This window comes from Cyphomyrmex costatus, unplaced genomic scaffold (assembly GCF_001594065.2).
Source record: "Cyphomyrmex costatus isolate MS0001 unplaced genomic scaffold, Ccosl1.0 scaffold520, whole genome shotgun sequence".
NCBI classification, from domain to species: domain Eukaryota; kingdom Metazoa; phylum Arthropoda; class Insecta; order Hymenoptera; family Formicidae; genus Cyphomyrmex; species Cyphomyrmex costatus.
This window is the reverse complement of record NW_017279439.1, coordinates 1-23,968: the sequence shown is the minus strand read 5'-3', so window position 1 is coordinate 23,968 and position 23,968 is coordinate 1. Positions and strand designations below refer to the sequence as shown.

At 33.3% G+C, this 23,968-nt stretch overlaps 3 protein-coding genes across 4 annotated transcripts in view; all 3 read right to left on the bottom strand.

Moving 5' to 3' along the window:
- Chd1 (chromodomain-helicase-DNA-binding protein 1) overlaps positions 1–15,376 on the bottom strand; it is a 16,402-nt gene extending 1,026 nt beyond the window's left edge. Inside the window, exons 1-21 of one of the 2 annotated variants that reach the window (XM_018546150.1) lie at positions 15,341–15,376; positions 11,847–11,959; positions 10,386–10,670; positions 8,647–8,835; positions 8,393–8,562; positions 8,147–8,310; positions 7,904–8,063; positions 7,453–7,765; positions 7,157–7,364; positions 6,798–7,078; positions 5,444–6,170; positions 5,100–5,345; positions 4,414–4,584; positions 4,023–4,146; positions 3,794–3,948; positions 3,355–3,716; positions 2,168–2,402; positions 1,737–1,856; positions 1,425–1,652; positions 938–1,267; positions 325–821 (exon numbers count right to left, since the gene is read on the bottom strand). In XM_018546150.1, the coding sequence (XP_018401652.1) occupies positions 325–821; positions 938–1,267; positions 1,425–1,652; positions 1,737–1,856; positions 2,168–2,402; positions 3,355–3,716; positions 3,794–3,948; positions 4,023–4,146; positions 4,414–4,584; positions 5,100–5,345; positions 5,444–6,170; positions 6,798–7,078; positions 7,157–7,364; positions 7,453–7,765; positions 7,904–8,063; positions 8,147–8,310; positions 8,393–8,562; positions 8,647–8,835; positions 10,386–10,670; positions 11,847–11,959; positions 15,341–15,346 (5,084 nt within the window). In that variant the 5' untranslated portion in view covers positions 15,347–15,376. The remainder of the gene's footprint in view (positions 1–324; positions 822–937; positions 1,268–1,424; positions 1,653–1,736; positions 1,857–2,167; positions 2,403–3,354; positions 3,717–3,793; positions 3,949–4,022; positions 4,147–4,413; positions 4,585–5,099; positions 5,346–5,443; positions 6,171–6,797; positions 7,079–7,156; positions 7,365–7,452; positions 7,766–7,903; positions 8,064–8,146; positions 8,311–8,392; positions 8,563–8,646; positions 8,836–10,385; positions 10,671–11,846; positions 11,960–15,340) is intronic. The other variant, XM_018546151.1, reaches the window with a different exon arrangement.
- A 3,041-nt stretch (positions 15,377–18,417) lies between these two features.
- Positions 18,418–21,397, bottom strand: Cdc37 (cell division cycle protein 37). The gene is made up of 5 exons (XM_018546153.1): positions 21,365–21,397; positions 20,556–20,689; positions 20,031–20,475; positions 19,066–19,371; positions 18,418–18,980 (listed from the first exon to the last, which is right to left on the bottom strand). The coding sequence occupies exons 1-5, from the start codon at positions 21,395–21,397 to the stop codon at positions 18,771–18,773; spliced, it is 1,128 nt and encodes a 375-aa protein (XP_018401655.1). The 3' UTR covers positions 18,418–18,770.
- Positions 21,398–22,298: 901 nt separating this feature from the next.
- LOC108778846 (uncharacterized) lies at positions 22,299–23,768 on the bottom strand. The gene is made up of 4 exons (XM_018546142.1): positions 23,475–23,768; positions 23,188–23,359; positions 22,976–23,106; positions 22,299–22,687 (listed from the first exon to the last, which is right to left on the bottom strand). The coding sequence occupies exons 1-4, from the start codon at positions 23,611–23,613 to the stop codon at positions 22,413–22,415; spliced, it is 717 nt and encodes a 238-aa protein (XP_018401644.1). The 5' UTR covers positions 23,614–23,768; the 3' UTR covers positions 22,299–22,412.
- Between the last annotated feature and the right edge of the window lie 200 nt (positions 23,769–23,968).

Genomic DNA, 23,968 nt, shown 5'->3' with positions numbered 1-23,968 from the left:
TATATATATATATATATATACACACACACATTTTAAATAAAAATGCAAAATAATAAAATAATGTGTTTAAAAATAAATATAATAATGTATACATATAAGTAAACATTCATATGTTTAGCAAATTTATAAGATGAGGATGTTCTAAACACTTTACATAAATAATAAAGAATAATAAATAACAATGGAACAAAGATATCTATTCATGCTTAATAATCTAAATAATTTTACATTAGAATGAAATTAAATCTAAACTAAACTAAATATAAAACTATTAGAAAATATTTTAAACATTGAAGTATATATGGATTAAGAAAATGAGCTTACCCGTACCTGCCGTCTCTCATATCTCTCCCGTCTCTGGATAACCAATGATCGTCGTCCCTGCTACCACTATAATGACCCATATTGTACCCACCGTCTCTCCGAATTCTATCATCCTTGTTCATACTTAATCTATCTCTGTCGTGTCCCCTATCTCTATCTCTATCACGATCCCTATCTCTTTTCATATCTTTATGCTTCGATTCTTTTTGCTCTTTATGTCGCGATGTGTCTGCGCTGTTAGTAGTATTCGATGTGGAATTTGGCGTTGACGTTATAGGCGTAATCGTAATAGCACCAATAGTAACTGCGGACGTACTGCTGATATTGCTGCTGACAGCGGAAATATTTGAGAGATGTTTCTTACTTTGCATACTGCTATTCGAGTTTTCCTCGATATCATCAGCTTTACGTTTCATTATTCTGCTATCTTTATTACTGCTGTCTCCCTGTTGTTGCTTGTCAAAATGTCTATCGTGAGACGATTTTTCATTGTGTTTCTGTTAAATAAAACAAGAAATTATTATGATTTCTCATATATTTGTTTTCAATAGATTTGTTTGCAATAAATTAAAAATAACTTAATAAATTAAAAGTAAATTAACGCGCAAAGTACCTTTGCAGTATTAGAAGTATCCTCTTTTTTATCGGGACTAGCTGTGGCACCACCATTGTCGCTATCTTTCTTTTTTGCTAGATTCTTATACATTTTATAAAGCTTTTTCGCTTTAAAGGTTGTAAACTTGGAAGCAAAGTACCAAAGATTGCTTTTCCATTCTTTGATTTGTTCAGGGTTTTTATATTCCGCCAGACACGTGTCAATATGGTTCCCAATTTGGTAAAGACTTCGACGTGCGCGAGCAACTCGCTCCTCCTCGCTCAGAGACATATCTGGTGTGTCTAAGGACTTCAATGCTTTCTTTACTGGTCTCATCTTCTCTTTGCACTGTATGATAAAACAGTATATTAATATAATCTCTCCAATTTATATTTTATTATATTATAAACATTTAATTTTTTTTATAAAAGTTGTTACAAGAAAAATATATATTTGTATTATATGTATAAATTTGTTTTAAATTTCTTAAAAGAGTTATATTAACCTCATCAAATACTGGCGGATCTAATTCACCGATTACTTCGACAGCTCTCGGTTCATTATTTGCAGTAAAATGCATAGGACCTGCAGCTTGTTTATTCTTTTTTACTTTTTTATTATCTTTTTTCTCCTTCTTAACTTTTTTATCTTTTTTCTTTTCATCAGGTACATCATCGATTTCTTCTTTGATATCTTTTTTTGCAATGTTTTCATCTTCTTTTTTAACTGCAGACTATAATCATAAAAAAAATGTATGTATAGATTCCATAAAAGTTCACAAAATATAAAAGGTTAGTTTCTTGCTTTTAAAACTTACTTTGTCAATTTTGGATTTTGATTTTTTATTTTCGTCGCCAGAGCTATCGTTATCTTCTACAATTTCTTTGGTAATTGCCATTTTCATCTCTTTGGGCTTCCTTGGTTTTCTTATTCGCGTCTGAAATAATTGGGTAATTTATTAAAGCAAACTTTTAAAAAGAGAAAATATAATTTATATTAGACATATTAATATCAAAATTCACATTCTATAGCTCTTTCGTATATCTTATGATTGCTTTTACAATTGCTTGTTAAGATAGGTAAAGTACAGGATAGGCTTGGTAAAGTACAGGAAAAGATGAAAGGATGGAAACAGTCGGGACATTACCTTGTATTCAGTTTCTAATTGAAGGAGAAAGACATAACCCTGTAGAAGTAAAAAGACCAATAAAGACGTCCATTGACATACAATATATCAATTGATCTTACCACTCCTAACTTTAGATCAATTTGCTTCTTTAAAATCTTCAAGAGATATTCTGCACGTGCATTCACACGTTTGAGTTGTACTTTATTGCCATTAGGAAGAATCTTATCGCCGAGTTTCAAATTAGTATCTGTTTTTATCGCCTCCCATGAGCCCATGCCATGCTGGTATATACCCTTTAACAGTCTAGCATCATCCTCGGAAGTCCATTCGCATTCAAAATTGGCTGGTTTCAATCTGCAGTAAAAATATTTTAGGATCGTGTTCATAGTCGTGATTCAACCTGAGATTTGATTCGAACTAGGTTTAAATCAGTCTTTTATTTGAAAAGTGCTTTTCATATCACAATTTAATAAATCCGATTGATTGAAACATTAGTTCAAACCTAGCTCGTCTAAAATGAGGATCAATCGTAGATCGATATATAACTATGAATATGGACTTTAATATTTTTCACACTTAATTTTAAATAAGTGTAAATTTAATTAGTGAGTTTAATTAATTTTATTATAATTGTTTCACTATTTTAAGTTAGACAATACTTTTGTATTAATTTTTTAATTAATGTTACTTCAGATTAACTAATTATATAAATTTTAATTATGTAATTAAAATAAAAATAGCAAATTCAAGACTATTGAGCGTCAGCGCGGCAGAGGGTACGCAAATTATTACAATATATGTAAATTATTACTCCATTTGATGTTCAGACGGTATAGTTAAGGAAATTTCATTTTCTGTATAATGGCAAATAAACCATTCGATAGTAAAAAGTAAAAAATTACGAATTACCCAAAATGACAGGTTGGCGTTTGTTGAGGTAAGTTATTTTTTGGTTTTCATCTAGTCAAGTTTTAGATTTTACAAATTGATGGTTTTTAATTAGAAGCCACTACAGATTTGGTAACCTGTGTGTGACTCTTTCTTGATTGACAACTAAACTGAGATAGATCAGGATTATAGAAAATGCTAAGAGAACTCCGAAGAGAGTCAAAATAAACATAAATTTGAAATGAAGTAGACACCTGGACTGGAGTTACAATTTACAACATATATTGTAATAATTTGCGCACGCTCTATCGCGCTGACCCTCAGTAGCCTTTAAATTAGCTGTTCTTGTTATTTTAAAGAGAGAGAGAGAGTGTGCGTGCTAGCTAATTATATTTATTTACTATATAATTAAACTTACTTAATGTCGAGATGCCAATTAGCACGTTGTTCAGGATCAGATGGCAAAGCTTGTTCTAAAGGCTCGAGTTCTTTGACAGCGGCGGAGAATGACTTTGCGTTCACCATTACACCGCCTATCTTAAAAGTAGGTCCTCGTCCCCTTTTACGACCCGGTCCTTTGCCTTCTTCTTCACCACCTTTATTCTCTTTCGCGGTATTCTCAAATTCTACCAAACATGCGTCACATCTAGACATCAATTGCTCGCCCAAGAAGCGCAATTCCGTCATCGGTTTCTCTTGTAAGTCAGCGTCAGCTGCAATATCTTCCAATCGTTTTAAAGGTGCTGGGAACTTTTTATAACTCTTGATGAATCGTCGTATCTGTAAAAGATAATATTGTTATATTAAAGATATAAGAGATAAATAATTCCTCATAAAATAAAACTCGTTATACATACCTCAACATCAGTGAAGCTCTTGATATTCTCACGCGGCGTGACTCTCGGTCTACCTCTTTTCTTAGGTCTATCATCGTCGCTTCCTTCCGCATCGCTACCCGATTCTTCGCCATCTTCACTGTCATCTTGTACTCTTTTTCGCTTTTTGCTTTTCCCTAAAAATAAATACAAAATAACATTTATGCGGTTAATTACATATTTTATTAAATGTAATTTCTTCCAAAAATACCTTCGCTCTGATTGAGCTGCTGAAGAGTTTTACGACTTCTCGGTGGTAAATAAAGATCCTCCATTTCTTTGGATTTTTCCTCCTCCTCCACCTTCCTTCGAAAATTTTCCGGAATGATTTCAGCCTAAAGTGTAAAAAAATATTAAATAACTAACTTAATATAATAAGAATATATGTGTTTATATAGATTTTTAAGATATTGTAAAAAATAAACTCTAAGATTTCCCCGTCAGGCTGTGTGGCTCCGCGATAAAACGGTGGCTTGCTAACACGAACTACTTACGAGGCCTCGGTTCGAATCCCGGCATCGTGTTCGAACGTCCGACATTTTTTCTCGCCCTTATAATATTAATCCATATACAAAAATAAATTAAGAAAAAAAGATATTTACCCAATCTTTACTTTCATCATCGTTATCATTTGGCTGATTAATAGGTTCCAAATCCTCTTCAAATGCTGTTTTAAAACTGGCAACTTTGAAGGCGGACAACAATTCATCGCCAACTGTTGTCGGTCCTTCGTCCCTTGTTTCAGCTCTTCTTAATATTTCGTCGATATCACACTAATATTACAGAAATAATAACAATTATTATAAACAAATCAATTAAAGTAGACTCTCGAAATTTCAAATAACAAGAATATAAGGGCTAATGAGAGTATATTCGCTGTTATTGGTGCGATTATAGTGTGAATTTTGAAAGTCTTTCAACATATTATTAAAATCTAATAAGATGCTATAAGCATAAAAAATTGTGATATTACTACGGTAGTTGATTAGAGTTGCGTTGTAAGTCTGAAGGATTTTCAGCACGCGTTTGAGGTGACTACATACGTGGTATATAAAATTCACACTATAATATATCTTATATATAATCACTCCAATAACAGCGAGTATGCTCTCATTAACCCTTATATTCTTGTTATTTAACAATTATTATAAAATATTAGTTTTTTAAAACTAATGTTATTATCCAAATAGATGTGTTCAAGATTAATATTTTTATAATATTATAGCATACATATGTCATAAATATTAAACTATTCTAACAAAAATGTAAAATGTGCTAATAAACTCACAGCTGGTTCCTCATCTCCATCTTCTTCATCTTTAAACAGATCTTCGGCGCCAAATTTTAAAATAGCATTTAAATCTTCTTTATTAAATGGATTACTATTGGTTCCCGCGTTCTTTTTATCTAACACTGTCCTTCCGGTTGTATCCATTCGCTGTATTACTAAATGGTCTAAGACCATTTTTTGCTTCGCGCGTTCAACGATTTCTTCCTCGACTGACTTTTTAGTAACCAGTCGATAGATATTTACCTACATACAATCAATACGACATAAATTTGATTAAAAGAGTGAAGTTGTTTTAAAGATTTATACAAATGAACATCGATTTGAAACAATTGCTAGCGTACCTTATTCTTTTGTCCTATTCGATGCGCTCTGGCTTGTGCCTGCAAATCATTTTGCGGATTCCAATCAGAATCAAAAATTATCACAGTGTCCGCAGTGGCAAGATTAATACCGAGACCACCTGCTCGCGTCGATAATAGAAAACAAAAGTCTTGTGATCCATCAGCATTGAAATGATCCAACGCTTGTTTTCGTAATTCCCCTTTTATACTTCCATCTAATCTTTGGAATGGGAAATGCCTCCTTTGTAGATATTCGCCAAGAATATCCAACATTCTGACCATTTGACTGAATATTAGTACTCTGTGTCCCGTGTCGCGCAATCTCACTAGTAATTTATCTAGAAGCACTAATTTGCCAGAACCACGAATTAATTGTTGCAAATAATCTTCATTAGTTTTTTCCCTTTCGGCCTCAATCGGTTTCGTAAGAAAGGCGTGATTGCAGCACTTTTTCAATTCAATAACAATGTTCAAGAATGTCGTAGTAGATCCTTTTACGCCTTTTCGCAATGCTTCATAATTTTTTGTCAATATCCACTTGTAATATTGTTTTTGCACGGACGTCATTTCTACTCGTAAGATCTGCTCGACTTTAGCAGGCAAAGATTTCTCGACATCTTTCTTAACTCGGCGTAGAATAAATGGCTCTAATTGCTTGTGCAACTTGGAGTATCCCTTCTGTGCAGCATTGTCGTGTTGCTTTTCAAACTCTTCCCAAGAAGCAAATCTATATTTATATATATATATATATATAGGAGAAAGTCACACATACTGACATAGGTTTCCTAAAGTGACACCCCTTATATTTCGGAAACTAACCTTTGCACCTTATTAATACTAATAAAAATGTTATCTATTTAGCTAATTAAAGAAACAAACTCATAATTTATATATATGTGGCTTATTTCTATATTAAATCAGCTAAAAACAAATCTTACGAATCCGAGAAGAAAATTTTTACGATATTCTTTTGCAAATTGCGTTATTTAAATAATAGTGACTATATTGATATTATGTCATTTTAAATGCTTATAGTTTCATAAATTAATTTTAGGATATATCTTTATCCTATAGAATAGGAATATAGGCATTACTGTCTATATCAGTTTTGGAGTTCATTTTGTCAGACTCTCATTTTTGCTTATTTTATGGAAAATTTAATTATTGTAAAACTGCAAACAGTATTATAAAAACTACTTGTACTATCTGATAAAAAACACTTTTTAGTTTGTACTTATGTTTTTGAAATTATATTTTTACTCTTAGTTTAAGAAATATTGTCTAAAAATAAAGTGGTATATCAGTATCGGTGATTTTCCCCTATGTATAGATCTTAAAAAAGACAGGAACTAACTTTGCAGGCATAATGAAATGTAATAAGGCCCACAGCTCCTTCAAGCTGTTCTGTAACGGAGTACCAGTAATTAATAAACGATGATTGGTGTGAAATTCGGTAAGTGCTTTATATAATAAAGAATCGTCATTCTTCAATCGATGAGCTTCGTCTACTAGCAATACCGCCCAATTTAAGGCACCTAAAAATGTTTTATCTTTAAGTACTATCTCATACGTCGTAAGAATAACGTTGAACTTTAGTCTCTTTGAATCCTGGTAGCACCATTCGTATTCCCTAATCTAAAAAGAATTTATGCATTTATTTAAAAAGAATCTTAGAATGTCAAACATTGTAAGGTAATGAAAAATAATACTTACAACATTACGAGAATTGATGTCGCCCAAGTAAGTGACGAAATTTAGATCAGGTGCCCATTGAGACATCTCTCTTTGCCAGGAAGTCATAGTAGACAGAGGAACTACTAATAAAAATGGTCCGTGAAGGTGTTGTGTGTGAAATAAATAGTAAAGGAAGCATATTGTTTGGATTGTTTTGCCGAGACCCATTTCATCGGCTAATATAACACTAAAGAAAAAAATAGATAATTAAAAGATTAAATAAATAATTAATAATTTCAGCGTTGTGTTATTTACTATAAAACAAAAATCTGTACCTATTTTCCTTGCACCAAGAATGTATCAACCAATTAAGTCCATCCATTTGATAATCTCTCAATATTAAATCTTTTTCCTTACCCATGTAAGCAGGTTGTTCATTCAATTGATAAAACTTAGGTCTAGATTTGAGAACTTTGCAATGTTTGCTCGGTGTTCTTTTGGAATCCTCTCTGTCACAAAATTCCTTTATTTTCTCTGGCCATTTTTTTACTATTAGAATTCCATCTTCCCATGTGGCCTCGGCGTATGACAAATTTTCCCATTTACAGAAATAATCGGGATATACCGAATCTGGTTTCTTATAATCAGCTGATGAAAGTATACGACGGTTTATCACATTATCATAATTTACATTAATATATAATATATAATAGAGAAAAAGTTAATATTATATTATATATATATTATATATATATTAAAAATATTTTTAGAATAAAGAGATAGTACCAATAATCCTCTCGACATTGTTGTAACTTTTCAGAAGATCTTGTTTAAGCTCCAATTGACATTCCAAATAATCCAACTCTTCTGGTTCAGCGTGTTCTCTCGTATATTCAATTGCACGTTCACGTTTAATAAAATTGTCTAACTTTTTCAATCCTTTTACCTAACAAACACAAAATTACAAATATTTCCTGACATCACAGTTAAGTTGACACAAATTTTTTAAATATTTTAATAATGCTATACTTTTTGTGTTTTTAAAGATTCCTCTGATTCCCATGTATTATGTATGTGAGACCAGCCTTTCCATTTGATCCAGTATTGTACTTCAGTTTCCAGGTTACTTAGATCCTCTGGATTAGGATCGCCGTTGTCTTCAACAGCGTAGATTGTCGTTATATTACCGGTAACTGCACATAATTATATAATAGAAATTATACTTCAATATATCTCAATTAACATCATAATGTGTTTTACACGCATGAGACCAACCTCCTTTCTTGCCCATCCTCTGTCCCAAAATTTGTTCAATAGTTTCCGCATTGTCTGGCTCTGTTGACGCAGCGTTCGATTCGTCAACTTCAACCAAATCCTCGCTATCAGTACCTTCTTCACTTTCCTCTTTGTAACTAACTGCCGTGCCTGCCCGTCTATTAATTTGCCTGATAATTAAGTTTAAATGTATAATTATTTTATTTGCTTTACATACCTCTCCATATTTTTAATAAATACTTTTCAATATGTACCTTCTATTATCATCACTGTCAAAGGAAGAATTTTCAGAAGAATCAGAGATACGCTTCTTTCGTATTCTGGCTTTCTCTTTTAGTTTTTGCGCCGCGCGTCTGTTCAAGGATTTGCTAGGTGGAGGTCTACGAATCTCAGTTTCGTCAGATTCCGAATCTGAACTTTCTGAATTCCACGAATTGTGTGAACTAAAACAATGAGTCATACAATTGCGAACGTGTTATATCTAATACATTCGCGCTTATTATTATGCTATGAACTTTATTTAACTCAATTTGAAATATGCTGCTAATTTTTTAATAACATTTATATGTTTTTGTATATAACTTCTGGTATATTAATACTATATTTAAAATGCATTGCAAATAATATTATAAAATCAATTCCTAAAATATGTGACATAGTCGCAAAAAATTTTTTTAAATATATAAAATAAAAAACATAATTTTTTTAACATTCATTATAATTGTAATGTTATATAAGAATTAAGATTTTAGAGAAATAAAGTTGTGTAATGGTTCAGGAAAATATCACATAAATAAAAATTTTAATGCTCTACATCACATAAAAAATTGTGTATCTGTTAAATTTTAATAAATTTGAGATATACAGTATCCGATGAGAAGTAGCTGAAACTAATCAGTTGGTATTTTTAAAAATGCACACAGAAAAAATTAAATATTTTTTCATAAAAGTATCTGACAGATTTATTTACACATAAAATAAAGACAATGAAAAATATTTTTATAATATCATTTGATAAATGTTCATAAAAATGCTAAATATTGCTAATTATATTTTGGAAATTTAAAAAGATGTTATAGTTTTTTTTATTAAATCATATTTTTAATATCGTCTATTTTATATGTAAATAAAACAGCCAAATTAATTACTATTAAATATGCGTTTATCAAAATAACAGCTGATTAGTTTGAAATAACTTCCTATAGCACACTCTGTATAAATATAGAAACGTAAAAACGCTTGTGATGTAAACTGGAAAGTATATTAAGCAGTTATATGCAAAACCAAAGTAAAATCCGATTAGTGCAAACAAATGTAAAAACGTAAACACTTATAAATATTTATGCAGTTAAAAGTATAATATATGTATGTATGCATACATGTAGTATACCTTATATGTGGATAATACTATGCAAATAATTATCACATGTGGAAACAAGTCGTTTTTAGTGTTGAAAAAAGCGTCCTGAATGTCGCAATTAAGGAACTCACATATTCGAGATATCATCAAATAATGACATTAAAAAAAAATTTCACGTGTTATATAACGATCAATACATAATGAAATTACATCGTATACATATATCATTTATAAATTGATATGCAAATGTATTAATAATAATGCACAAGTGGAAGTTGGCAAAAACATAAAATTGATTCGTTATTCGTGCTTTGTAGAATATGCATAAATAAAATATTTATCAAAGAATACAACGATTAACACGGTTGCAGAAGTAGTGTATTGTTGCAAAATATCTCTTATAATGACTGACAAGAACAAAGTTCACTATATGCAGACTAATTGTATTAGACTATATACTTTATATCGGCTATCGACAATTATGGCCTTGTTTTATCTCTGAAGTAGCGCATTGCAGCTCATATCTTGCAATCTCGCGATCATCGTAATACGCTCAGCCGAGTTACACCGATCGTTACTGCCGACGTATTCTCCTCCTCCTTCTCCTCTCCCCCGACGATTTGTCGCACTTACCTTTTCTTCTTAAACTTTTTGCGACTATCACTGTCGCTCTCGCGATTCGTTGCGAGCCTATCAGGTTCCTTCCTGGAACGCCCGGACCTCCTAATGCCGTATATGTCAGGATTCTCGTCCCACTCGCGACTAGACTCATGTTTAACTCTAAACTTTGCTTCGGTGCTGTGATTCGAGCCTTTGCTCTGGAAGCTATCGCTTTGTGCAGCAGGTGCATCCGACTTCTCCGACTTTTCCGAGTCGGAGCCCGATCCGGAACCAGAACCGCTCGAGGAGCTAGAGTCGCTGCATTAAGCAGCCAGGCAATATTATGAATGCATTCCACTCAACGTTCGTAATGCTCGCGTGAATCATGTCATCTTCGTTTAATATTTGATCATAAGAGGGATGGAATAATATTCGCGAGCGTTGCGAACGTCAAACGAAACGCATCTTTTATTTCACTAATTGCATATATAGACGACATAAATAGACACAGCATCTCGAAATACATATACTTGTTCAGAATATTTAACGATAATGTAGTCCTGAGAACAATTCACCATTTAAATATTATATAGCAATCATATGACATAATATTATCTAAGTATTCATATATAAACACAAAGAATTTTAATCATAAGATTAGAATTAGATAATATAAGAATACAAGAAATTATAAGATTATAATTAAATAATATAAGAAAAAGGTTTGTGCAAATTAATAAATGTATTAATTAATAAGTAAAACATTAATATAGAAATGTACCATATGACATGTAGAAATTTGTATCGAGTCTGAAAATTTATGATATACTCCAAGATGTTGAAATGTGAACGTTCTCTTACAATTCTACGATTCTACAAAATCTGTATACATTGATTACTTGACAGTATATTGACGAACCGTATAGACTTGTTAGACAGCTTATCTAGTACTGCACTGATTCTGAATAGGAAGAAAACAAATGTTTTAAAACATCATATGTTTTGTATAAGAAAAGGTGCTCACAAAAATTCAAGATAGGATATAAGTTAGCAGAATTGTTAAGACATTGTTAGTGCTATTTGAAGCTATAGTGATGCGCACAACTAGCCCATTTGCAAGTGGCATTGAGTGTTATAGACCCTTACACATCAGAGAATCCGATATACACTTGTATTCGATTTAATTCGTCTTGTTTTACAATATATTACATGCTACAGATGCATTCTACGAAAGATTAAACAAACGCTTATCTCAAAATAATGAACCTCAATATTGTAGAATTCTTAAAGAAGAAACAATTACATTCTGAAAAACATTAATAAAATTGAACATTTAAATGTTAATTTCAATTAAAATTTGCTTAAGAGAAATTCAGAAATTCATTGAACGTTTCCTTCTTGTACGAGGAAAATGTAAAATCTTACCGACACAAGTTCGTGTATCAGCTCTCACGATTTTCAGGGAAATGGGCTCAATTTCTTGTCCATACCCACCTTTCAGATCCAGATCCTGAGCCGCTGTTGCTGGCGGAAGAGGAGCTATCGCTTTTGCTCTCATTTTCAGTATCAGATCCGGATTCCTTACCAGATTCGGAGTCTAATGTTTTCTGGAAGTTAATGATGTCGAGACCACATGTAATTTCGATTTTATTTCTACGCAAAATATCGCTCGTCGCTTGTGTTGTTTGGAATAGTTCGTTCTTGTCCTCAATTAACGTTTATCGCGAAAAAACGCACCCTAGCATTATTATTCTCATTAAGAGATTTTTTTTAATTCTAGAATATAATTATGGTAACGAACGACAAAATAAATTGCAGTTAAAAAGAGCGGTGAAACTTTTTTTGCACATCTCTTCTTTCTTTCGATGAACGCACATGCAGGAAAGTATCATCAGTACGAATTCAACCTCCATTTTGTAACCAACGTTTTCCATTTCGTGACCACCATCCGCCATTTTGTCTTCATAGCAGAGAAAAACATTAATCTAAGAAATTTTATTAAATTACTGTTGCCGTACATTTGTAGAATTGCTTTCGCCTAAATAAAAACCAATAAAGATTAAAAAAGAAAATATAAACTGAAATGTTTAATACACTCTTTATATTAAATTCCGCAAGACTATATCTACGAGCGAAATCCTTTGTTCGACCATGTTTTATATCAGCAATACGCATTAAACCCAGACGAATTTTCTTCCAGATTAGTACGTTTGTCTCAGCCTATCGCATTCAATTACTTATAATGTTAATCGCATGAAAGGAATCGTTGGAGATATTCAACAAAGGTTTTTGGGGACTAAATAATAGAGATCAATGAAACACGTCATATGTTTTATTAAAAAGTTCAACAATTACATATCTCACACAATTGGCAGTGCTTGATTAAGATATGTAAATGCATACAAAAGTATATGTGCAACTAATAATATATGGGGATTTATTATATTATTTAATTTATAGCAAATTAGATGTTATACATTAATTTGTATTATATATTTCATCTTTCTGCAAATCTGTATCAGTGAATTTAATGACCAAAATGAAGATTCTCGTCACAAATATGTTGAAAAGTAATGTTGCAACTATGAGAGCAAAGTAAAATTCTGTCGCAATCAGATTTTTGTTTATGTACCTACTTAATCCTAGATCCCTCGTTCTATTTCTGTAACAAGCGTCAATAATAATGTACTACAATTTTATTCAAAGATTATACTGCATAATAATGTGATTAAATATTAAAATAATCTATATTGAACACTGCTGACAAAATAATAATAAATAAAATAATTTATTAAAATATATTTAGCTCAATAAAATATTAAAATAATCTATATTGAACACTGCTGACAAAATAATAATAAATAAAATAATTTAATAAAATATATTTAGCTCAATAAAATTATTGAAATTATATTTAGCTAAATAAATTACTAAAATTATATTTAGCTGGTAAAACATCTTGAAATTACTTTTGTAGTTTTTTATAACAAATATTTTGCAAAACATTTTAATAAATATATTGTACTACAAGTTGAGATATTTTGTAAAACATATATATATATTTTTTTTAATGAAGCAGCTAAATAAGACTTTTATGAAGTATCTAAGTATTATTTTTTACATTATATATATTTTAACATTCTTTACACTAATCAGCAATCGAATATTTATCAAATAAAATTATAATACAATTTTTTAACATTCTTTAGAGTAAAATTAGCGTTAATTATTAACATTAACATAATTGTTTACATTAAAAGTGTTAATTGATACTGTTTCTTTTCATACAGTCTCCTTATCTTTAAATAACCCTTTTTTTCTTCACGTTTTATTAATAAGTACCGTTAAGTGACTAATTTAATATCGTTTCTCTTATATATTTTTCAATGCATCATCATAATCATGTACCTTTTGTTCTAAACATTATACTACCCTCTAGATTTATATTTTCTCATATTGGTAATAAAGATATAATAACTAGTACATTAAAAGTAAATTATAACTGTAATGCAAATACTTTCTATATTTTTCTAAATGTTATTCACTATTTTCTATTCTATAAAAAATTCAGCTTGTTTAAAAATTTATAGACATAAAATAAACCTCTTTTTATATAATTTCATAACAATGTCTTGTATATATAAAGAATATATAAAAGAACTTGAGCTCAAACAATATTTAAATTAATGAGTCTTGATTTATTAATGGTTCTTATTAATGGACTAAACCATGTTCAGTCTTATTAATACATTATGATAATTCAAAGGTACTTGTTCATTATGAGAAGTAGTATACGATTAATGAGGTACACAAGTAGAGAAGCAATTGCTAAATTTGTTTACAGTTATTTATACATTTACAATACTGTTGTTGTAAAATCTACCATCTATTCAAGTATTATGTACACATATAATGATAAAACACCCAGACACTATGTCACTTTAGATTTTTTATACAAATTTGCTTGACATATCTTAACTAACCTCATTATTATTCCTGAAGTTAAACATATTTCTTAACAAACTGACGATTAGTAAGTATATAATTAGATTTAATGTTATTTTTATCAAGTACAAAGACAAATTTGTTGTTAAATTGAATGAAATCTATCACAAAATGCAATGAAGTTTTACTCAAAGTATGCTTTGTGACTGTCATTTTCATTCCCATGAAAGATATGTAGAAGAAATCAATATTCAACAGGATTCCAAATAGTATAAATAAAGTTTTACAGTACACATGAATGTTATAAAGCTTCTCAATAGACCCAATTGCATCCATCACATGCTAAAATTGTGAATTTCCTAAAAAAATTTCTGCAAAGAATTTTCAAAGGGTGAAAAAGCAAAATATTTTTGACATTATCCCGCTAGAAATGCGTCAAAATCGCGTGTATCGGCCATGAGAATTGTGTCACACATTCCTGATCACCGAGCAGGACTGTGCGCGACAATATTCAAGCTAAATTTGCAAAAATGGGTACATTTTTGATTTTCAAATAAGCATGACGCCAGGCCGAAGGAAAGTGTGAGGAATCATTTGCGACGAAAATCAGGATGGTACAGCGATGTTTTCTGTGAAAAATGTCAGGTTGACGCGACGTAAACAAACCTTATAGGTTATTGAGAGGCTAGAAAAGTAATGTGAAGTTGTGAAAAATCGTGGCAAGGATGGCACAAGTTCCTGAACCCGGACGGTCCGGGGGACCCCGCCCTACACGCGGAAACACTTCGAGGGCGGGTAACGGGGGTTTTTTTCGCGTTTTCGCGAGGTTCCTGTCGATCGTTGACACACGGAAACGCATGTGGCTACGCGATTTTCCCCTATTCCAAACAACACCGTGGTCGCGACGAGCGAGTCGCGCGCACGCATAAAATCGCGCCGAACGCATCCGCGTGCGATTCGCGATGAAAATTCTCGCGAGAATTCCCGGGTAAGGGGGCGAAATCGCGCCTGGATTCCGGGGGTGTTCGGAGATTGGCACTCACCTGCATGGCTCCCGTCTACGCGTCGCAACGACGACCCACCGAGGTGATTATCGACGCGCGTCGCGCGAACTCGACCCGATCCCCAATCGCAGCACTATCACGCGTGCACGTGCTCGTAATATCAGGCCGCGTTTGCCGCCGCGGGTCCCGACATTATGAAAAACTATCGGAGTATCGTGCGCTATATGGTCACGGACCCGAGAGGTCGACCGCCATTTTGTGAACCAGACTTGCTTCTTCGCCCTCCCCACTCGCGCTTCTCCCAGCATGCATCGCGCGCGCCATCTCGGTCGTCCTTTTGCCCCTCGTCACTCGTCTCGCGCCAATCGTAAGCCGCCGAAGACGCGAAGCCTTCGAAACGCAGCAGCGGATTGGCCTGGAGAGACGGAGGGAGAGGAAAGACGAGGAGACGCGCGCATCGAACGATTAAGGTTGTGTAGGTGCGCGCGCGTGGACGCATACCGGAAAAGCGTCTGTTAAATGAAACGTAGATTTCTCAAGCAAGTGTCTTGCGTAAGAAATTCAGCCGATATATGGAACGTCCCGATAAAAAGCGAATCGAAATCCTGCAAAATTTACGGCTCGATTTTTCTCGCGCGGATACGAACGAATCCGATCATTTCGCACGAGATTTAGCGAACCGACATCTCTCTCCGATGCGGGTCGTAAAACGGAAATCAAACGTCGCTCGTTGCACGGCCATTTTGAGCAGTCAATGATTTTACCCAGAATGCACGGCGTCGCGTCGCTTTTTTTCGATTAATTAACGTTGGGCTCCATTTTACGTGATCGCGTGAGCAACTGTTCGAAATGGCGCTCCAGAAAGAATTCTCTTTACACGTTCTCGTTTTACACTTTCTAACCGGAAGCGAGATCTCACTATTCCTTTACTGTACTCCAGAACTGAGCTTGTATTGTTCGTCTTTTGTCCTTATCTTCAATGTAAGAAAAAAAAAGATAAACCAAGAAAGTTCAATTCTAGAGTATGAAAGCAGGAACAGCTGTAACGATCGAACAGTCGCTCTGAAGGGAAATTTCTCGGAAAAGCATTATTATGGCGATTAACGGCGACCACGGTTTCGTTATAAACGCAGAGAATTTCATAAATTATACATTTCTCATCCACGAAAATGACGGTAGATTCGACATTTTGAGGAGGGGAAAATCGCGTAATGATCATCGACGTCAGTAGTAAGAAAATCTAGAAGATATTTCACAAATCGCGGCGGCCATTTTTTTTTTTTTTTTTTTAAGAAAGGGGAAACGAACGACGCAGAACGAGAAAAGCGTTCGAGCGCGTTACGTTATGTCAGATTGATACATACCATACAACGTGGAGCAACGGATTTTTTCGAGGGTTCAGGAACTCGCGCTTAACTCTAAACACGTACTTCTCGTGAAAAGCAGGCAGGAAGTCCACACTAACCGTCGGCCGAATGGATTGGAATGGACGGGCGCTGGTAGAACGCCAAGTTGGGCCGACGTCGCCATGCAAGAGACGCAAGCGAGGATGATCGGAGCACGACAGGCTGGCTTTCCATTATAGGCGCAGAACGGGGCGGAATGACGACGCTGGCGAACAGACGGACGGACGGACGTCGCCGTCTTCGAGGGATGGATTTTCTGAGCGACCGCGTGTCGCGACGTCGCGAAAACGACGCCGACTGAGCAGCGCGCCACGCCCGTTCCGATGGAAAGCCAGCGCAGCCGTCTCGCAGTCGATGTGACTGTCGTATCATGGTGAGAATGAAAGAGGAAAAATATTACCTACACGTCCGTGCCAACGCCGCGCCGGAAAGGGAGGAGAGACCCGTGCTTCCGGTATATGTACGCGATCGCGACTCGATCGAGACGTCGAGAGCTCGATGAGCGCCACCTACGTGATTCGAGTTTCGCGGCGGGGCTCTTTCAAACTTGATTATGAATATATTCAGATATTGACAAATTATTTACTTTCTTCCTGAATAAATAAACATTGTATTTAATACATCGAATATTGAATAGATTTTTCTATAAGAAAATTAATAGAGCGATAATATTCCAATTCTTTTATAATAACGCTTACAAACAAAAACCATCTTTAATATTTAATGTAGGGAAGGTTACGTTTGCTTACAGCTCCAATTACATATAAAAGGGTAAATGAAACCAAATATTACGCAATTTCAACACTATGGTGACTTTTATGAGACAATTAATTAATGGTAGATTTTCATGCACGATACAACTAAGTAAGTTTTGACCAGATAAGCTTTTAAAGAAAAATGTTTTGAAAATTGAAAGTGTTCGTAAAAATGGAGAGTAAGTATGAATAGTTAAAAAATATCTAGTCGATATTTTATTTATAATTTTTTTTATTTGATATTTTTATATCAAATAGCAAAAAATATCGAATATTCAATATTATCGAATAACGATAAACATTCTTCATTTCAAATATGCTTTACGCGGATGATAAATTGCTTTCGTGTAATTTGGCCTAAATTGGCAAGAAAGAAACACAATCGGTTAGTAACTTATTTAATAGAAAACAATAAAATTACAATTTATAAACATTAATAATAAAATTGTTTACAATATTTACGATATAATGTGTTTGACAGAAAAGAATGTTATCAGTTAAAAAATATTACCAGATACTTTACATAAATTATGTAACATTTAATCAAATCGATTTAACAAATTATTTCGTATTTTATTCGTTATTACAGAAAAAAAAAGAAAAAAAATTCCTATTCTATGCACTAATAGACTATTTCTGAAGAAACTCGAAAAAAATGAATGGAAATGGAATGATTCGACTGACTTAATCAAATTAAAAGGCGAAAACTGAAATAGTTTTTCAAAACATAATACATCTCGTAATTTAAACGGTACAAACAATTTTAATTCATAAAACAATTTTAATGTATAATTCATTTTATTTACATAACGATATTGTTCCCGATTAATATACAATATATATTATTGTTATGGAAGAGGACGTAAGATATGGAAATAATTATGGATTGTGATTAACACACATAATATATATATATATATAGATATATATATATATATGTATGTATACACATGATATAGAAAGGCAATTTCGGTAATAACACAAACCATGTACAAAGTGAAGATTATATATAGCACTTCGGCGCTAACTTGTGCTACTTGATAATCATATTACATATTTTATGCCAAGTTTTCTATTTTAGAAACGACAACTCAGTCTTGTAAACTAATTCGGCTCAAGTTAACAGCGTGCCAACAAAATGACGAATATGACGGTGACGAAAGAAAAAGCTGATGGAAATAATAATTGCATATTGCCAGAAGAATTCGGAGAGATAACAACTTTATTATGTACCCGTTTCGTATTATGTAAAGAAGTGATGTAAATGAGATACTGATTTTTTCGATAATAGGATGCAACTTAAATGCGTTATTCCGGATCTGGTGTCTTTTCCGCGACAATTGGTTGCTCCTCTTCCTCCTTGTTTTCCTTTTCCTTCTCCTTGTTTTTGGCATCGGGAACCCATAGACCGCTATCGACGCAACGTTTCATGTGGTATGTCGCCTCTTCTTCCGGCATCGCGGCTATTGTTTGTTGCAACAAGGGAATATCTTGCGCTTCGAAACATTTCTGTAAAGCCTACAAGAAATACGAAGGATTAAGGAAGGAACTTTTGTGGTGTTAGTTCACACATGTGCGCATCTCGAAACAAATTTTTATTTACCTCTGGAAGACTTTCAAACACTTCGACCGGATCGAGTCCACCGGGACCCAAACGAGCCTTTCTTTCCTCCTCTTCTGCTTCTCTAACCGCGTCAGCCACCTTTTCTGCTGCTCTTTTGCGTATTCTGTCTTTAAACGCTCTAAGTTCGTCATCGAAGGAGTTTTTATATTCCACTTCAGCGATCTGAATGCGACTGAAAAAGGAACCAACACATGCTCGCGGATCAACATCCAGTTGTTTAGATAGCTCCAATATGTATTGCATACATATGCATTGATGCGCAACATGCTCCATCAAATTATGTTTCTGAAAAAATATAAAATCGAATATAATAAAAATACATAATAAATTTGAAAACACGGTAGTGTCTCGGTAGAATTAACTACGTTAAGAGAATTTTATTTTTGATTAAAGCGGATCTTAGGTTAGCTTGATAATTTTTATTTGCAAATTTGCATATAAATATTATTAAGTAGCATGATCCACTTTAACCAAAAATAGGATACTTTCTCTTATTCTCATTGGTCTAAATTTTACTTATAGAGATGGAAAGAATTAATTGTTACAGATATCAATATATTGAACACGAGCATAGCACAGCAGACAGCGCATGGTCTGTCATACCGGAGGACCTGGGTTCAATCCCTGGTAGGAACCAAAATATTTATGCTCGTGTCTCCTCTCGGGAAAGGCCGGCGGCAATCTCCCGAAAGTATTCTTGCCCACAGAAACAAAGAATCTCTCGAAAAATTTGTTATTCAGAACCGGCATTAAACTGTAGGTCCCATATGCTCGTGACAATTGAATTACTACTAAACAGTGTGCGCACCACAAGCATATGAGAGAGGTGTATTGACAGGGTTTGCACTAAACTAAGAATTTGAAGAAAAAGAAGATATCAATCATTAAATCTGTTTAGTGAAACACTTTAGTTTAATAATAGAACAGTTGCATGTAAAATTTACTTCTTCCATTTCCAAATTAATGCACCAGATGACCAAATAATTTGCCGTATTCTCGCAAACCAAATACAGATGATCTTGCAAATATTTCTTGCTGTCATCATATTTTCTTAGCATGCCAAACTCTTTTAGTTTCTTCTCATTATCTTTAACAAATTGCTTCATTCGTTTTTCCTTTTCTTCATCAGATAAACTGCTGTCATCATCCCTCCTAGCAGGCTTCGTATTTATTACAGTTTTTGTGAAGCCATCTTGTCCAATAGTATCTACATTCCATGGCGTCAATCTTTCCTTCTTTTCCATTTCTTTCTCCTCCTCCTTAATCTTTTCCTGCTCCTGTTCAAGATCCTGAATAACTTTTTTCAATGTTGTTAAGTCAGCTGAATCACTATGTTCATCTTTTAATTTGGCTAATTTCTCCTTTGTATCTTTGAGTTTTTGCAATGTTCTAAAATAACAGAAATTATAAAAGAATTAATTTAATGTTACATACAGAGGAGATATTATTTAACATATTTTTGCTCATACTCTATTTTCTTTCTGTCGTGTTCCTCTTGTTCTCTTTTGCGCTCTTCCATTCTTTCCATTCGTGCTTGATGACGCCATCTAAATAAGGATGGTGTATCAATATTTGGATGCGTATCATCTTCGTCATCTGAAATCTAATGAGAGTAGCAAAATTTATCAGTGCAAGAACATTTGAATATACAAAATTTAAATGTACAAACAAACACACACACATACACAGACACATGCACACATCACTGCTGTTGAAGATTGTTAGACCAAAAAAATATAAAGTCTGAGAAATCAAACTGATTAATCTAATAAAATGAGAAGCAAATAAACTTTATGAAGTCAGAACTAATCATATATTAAAATTAAAAAACTATTGAAAAGTAAAGATCAGTTCAACTTCTAAAGCTCAGTTCCATTAATGTAAGATTAACTTTAATTTTGGCTTAATAGATTATCTTTTTCCAATACTAAGAATTAGAAAAGATAAACAGTAAGTTAAACCAAGATTAAAGTTAATCTGACACTAATGGAACTAGGTCTAAGAAACTCGGATAACTCGCAATATATAACAGTACAAAAATCTATAACAATATTCTAGAGAAAAGACTCCATTCTATTATTCATGTAAGCTGCATTCTAAATCAGAATAGCCAAGCTAAATCGAACTCTAAGCAGTTGACGTTTTGGTGATATTATCATAATGATTTCCGGCGTCAAGAGTTACGCGTGACCGGCGAGATTTGATCTTAAAAGTCTCATCTTCGAGAACATTCCACTGGATCGCTGGATCCAGGGAGGGTAATTGATATCGTTCTTACTTCGATATTCTTCCATTTGCTGTAATCCACCATCGTAGCGCTCGGATGAATCTGCTGTCAACGAGTCGCTTGAAGTAGACGATTCCTTCCTTTTTTTCCTTCTTCACCTTTCACGGCGAATAGTGTCACGCACGGAAACCGCAGATTGTCGCTCTCGCTTCCGCTTCTCCGATCGCTGACGCTTACAGCTTTCCATCAAGCCTGATTACCGACTGATCGTATATTCGATAATTATGAGAAAAAACGAGAGATGGCAGATCATGTATCGATCGATAATTCGTGATTGCACTTTCTACACTTGAAATAAAATAAATATATCATTTTAGGTTGGAGAGAAAAAGAAAGTTGAAAAATACAAAAGTTCAGCTCTAAAGAATAAACTAAGTTTGCGGTGTATCGTCTTATTCTTGTTTAACATTGAATGAACAACAAAGATAAGATTATACTCGCAGATACTCGGGGAACACAGGGTACAATTTCATGCAGCGAAGCTTCGCTGACGAAGACCCCCCACTCCACCGTAAACGAAGCCAGCGTTCTTCGATATATAGACTGTTTGAAATTTAAATGTCAAAACTTCAGAATGTGTAAGGAAAATATAGTAAAATTGTATAATATATAAGGAACTACTAATGTAATTATTACTATTTATTTATTTATTTCATCGTGGACATTTATTATCATTTTTTATATTTATTCTATATTTATTGTATCTATTCTATAGGGTATCGGAGGTAGATGAAAATACAGTCCTATACAAAGTCAAGCGTATCTCTTATTTTACGAGAGGATTCTCTGATTCGATAAAACAATGGCAGAACATGAATGAATATTCGTGTGAATAGTTATGTTCGCATTTCCGATTTTCGAAAGAAAGAAAACAGACTTATGATGAATTTATTAATTATGCAATTATTAAGAATCACAACGCGCATTATCGGATGTATGATGTATGAAACTGATTATGTGTACACACATTACAAGAAACCTGTAATCTATTAGAAATATCAAAAAATTGTTTCCTTATCTTATAACTTTATATAATCTATTATCTTTTTCTTTTTTTTGACTTATTTATTACTTTCAAAATATCAAACATCACTTCGTCCAGTAATTCTGGGTCTATATCACGAAGTAGGACAGATACCAAATGTGCCATTGACGCAGGTTTATCATATATAGTTGGTGGAATATTTTGTGAAAGATGATGAAAAATTTGCTCTATTTGCTCTATTTGTCCCATATTAAAAAGCAATGAACTCTCCAAAGAATTGGCAATCCGATCCTGGGGATTATCTGCAGTCATGTGGCGTTTATTGCTATCTGTAAAAAATATTCACATTCTGTAACTTATATTTAGAACATAAGAATTTATGTTGAAAAAGTATTTATCTCCATTGAACCAGGAAAAAATAGTCATTACTATTTCATACAAACAAAATTACATAAATTTTGTATTTTGAATTTTCTATGTGCAATTCGATTCCGCTTTAACCAGTGAAATGTTCCACCGATGGAGCTAAATACATTTGTCAATATATGAATTCGTAATTCTTATGTATTCTTTATTAAATGGTTTGTTTTGACATGCAAATAAACTCTTCAACATACGTGATGTATTATGACTGTTGCTGCTACGACTGTTACAGCTATTGCTGTCATCGTGAGAAACATTCGATTCTAATGAATTTGATTGTGTATCATGAAATTCTGACAGAGTCTCGATATTACTGCAGATAGTTCTATCATGAAAAGAAAATTAATTATTATACTATATATTATACATTTGTATACAAAAATTATTATCATTATTATTATTATACCTGCTTTCTAGCCGCATATCATTCAAAAACTGCATACGTTGTAGATGTACCCACGGTTTTTTTCCACTTGCTACAGATCCACTCGGTTGCTGATCCTTTTTTGAATGCACTCGAAAAGAATCTGATAGCGACTTCCACTTCTTTTTCATCGCCTCCACGGAATGGAATGTTCCTAAAAAAAGATGGAAATACATAATTTGATAAATCAGTATTTTTTTGTAACATAAAATTATGGCATATTTTTAGAAAAACCTTATACTATATAACAATAGCAACAACATTATTACCGTTCATAGCTTTATACACTTCTTCCCAGAGTTGTTTCTTTATTTGTAGGCTGCGTTCAGTTACAGATAGTTTGAAGTTCCACAATGCAGGTCGTTTAAAGACTTCATCGATTAGCTGTTCTTGTTTTTCTATTTCCATCTTTTTTGTTTCTAAGTTGACTGACTCGTTACGTGAATTTACAGTAAAAAAAACAGGTTATACGTAATATTTCTCATTTGTGGCGTGCAGTGTTGCTTCGCTCATAGTTCAACATTAGGTCTGTTCTTTATTGCTGAACTTTTGCACCAGTTCATCTTTTTTCCTTTTCCCTTCTCCTGGAGAGAAAAGGAAGAAAGATGAACTAGTGCAAAAGTTCAACAATAAAGAACAGACCTATTGTTAAACCATGAAGGAAGATATAAGGAGACTCCACTCGGTCTCGCCAGTCTACAAGCAGAGAGAAACCTGAGAGAGGACATAACGACCTAAAACCTGTAACCACAAAATACTGCCG

What these genes read in the sequence shown, in the direction of transcription:
- LOC108778846 (XM_018546142.1), bottom strand. Translation starts at nt 23,613, where the DNA reads ATGGAAATAGAAAAACAAGAACAGCTAATCGATGAAGTCTTTAAACGA. An exon ending in GATATGCGGCTAGAAAGCAG is followed by an intron (nt 23,107 to 23,187) that starts GTATAATAATAA and finishes TTTTCATGATAG; the next exon opens with AACTATCTGCAGTAATATCG. An exon ending in CAACAGTCATAATACATCAC is followed by an intron (nt 22,688 to 22,975) that starts GTATGTTGAAGA and finishes TATTTTTTACAG; the next exon opens with ATAGCAATAAACGCCACATG.
- Cdc37 (XM_018546153.1), bottom strand. Translation starts at nt 21,397, where the DNA reads ATGGTGGATTACAGCAAATGGAAGAATATCGAA. An exon ending in GCAAATGGAAGAATATCGAA is followed by an intron (nt 20,690 to 21,364) that starts GTAAGAACGATA and finishes TACTCTCATTAG; the next exon opens with ATTTCAGATGACGAAGATGA. An exon ending in TGTTTGAAAGTCTTCCAGAG is followed by an intron (nt 18,981 to 19,065) that starts GTAAATAAAAAT and finishes TATTTCTTGTAG; the next exon opens with GCTTTACAGAAATGTTTCGA.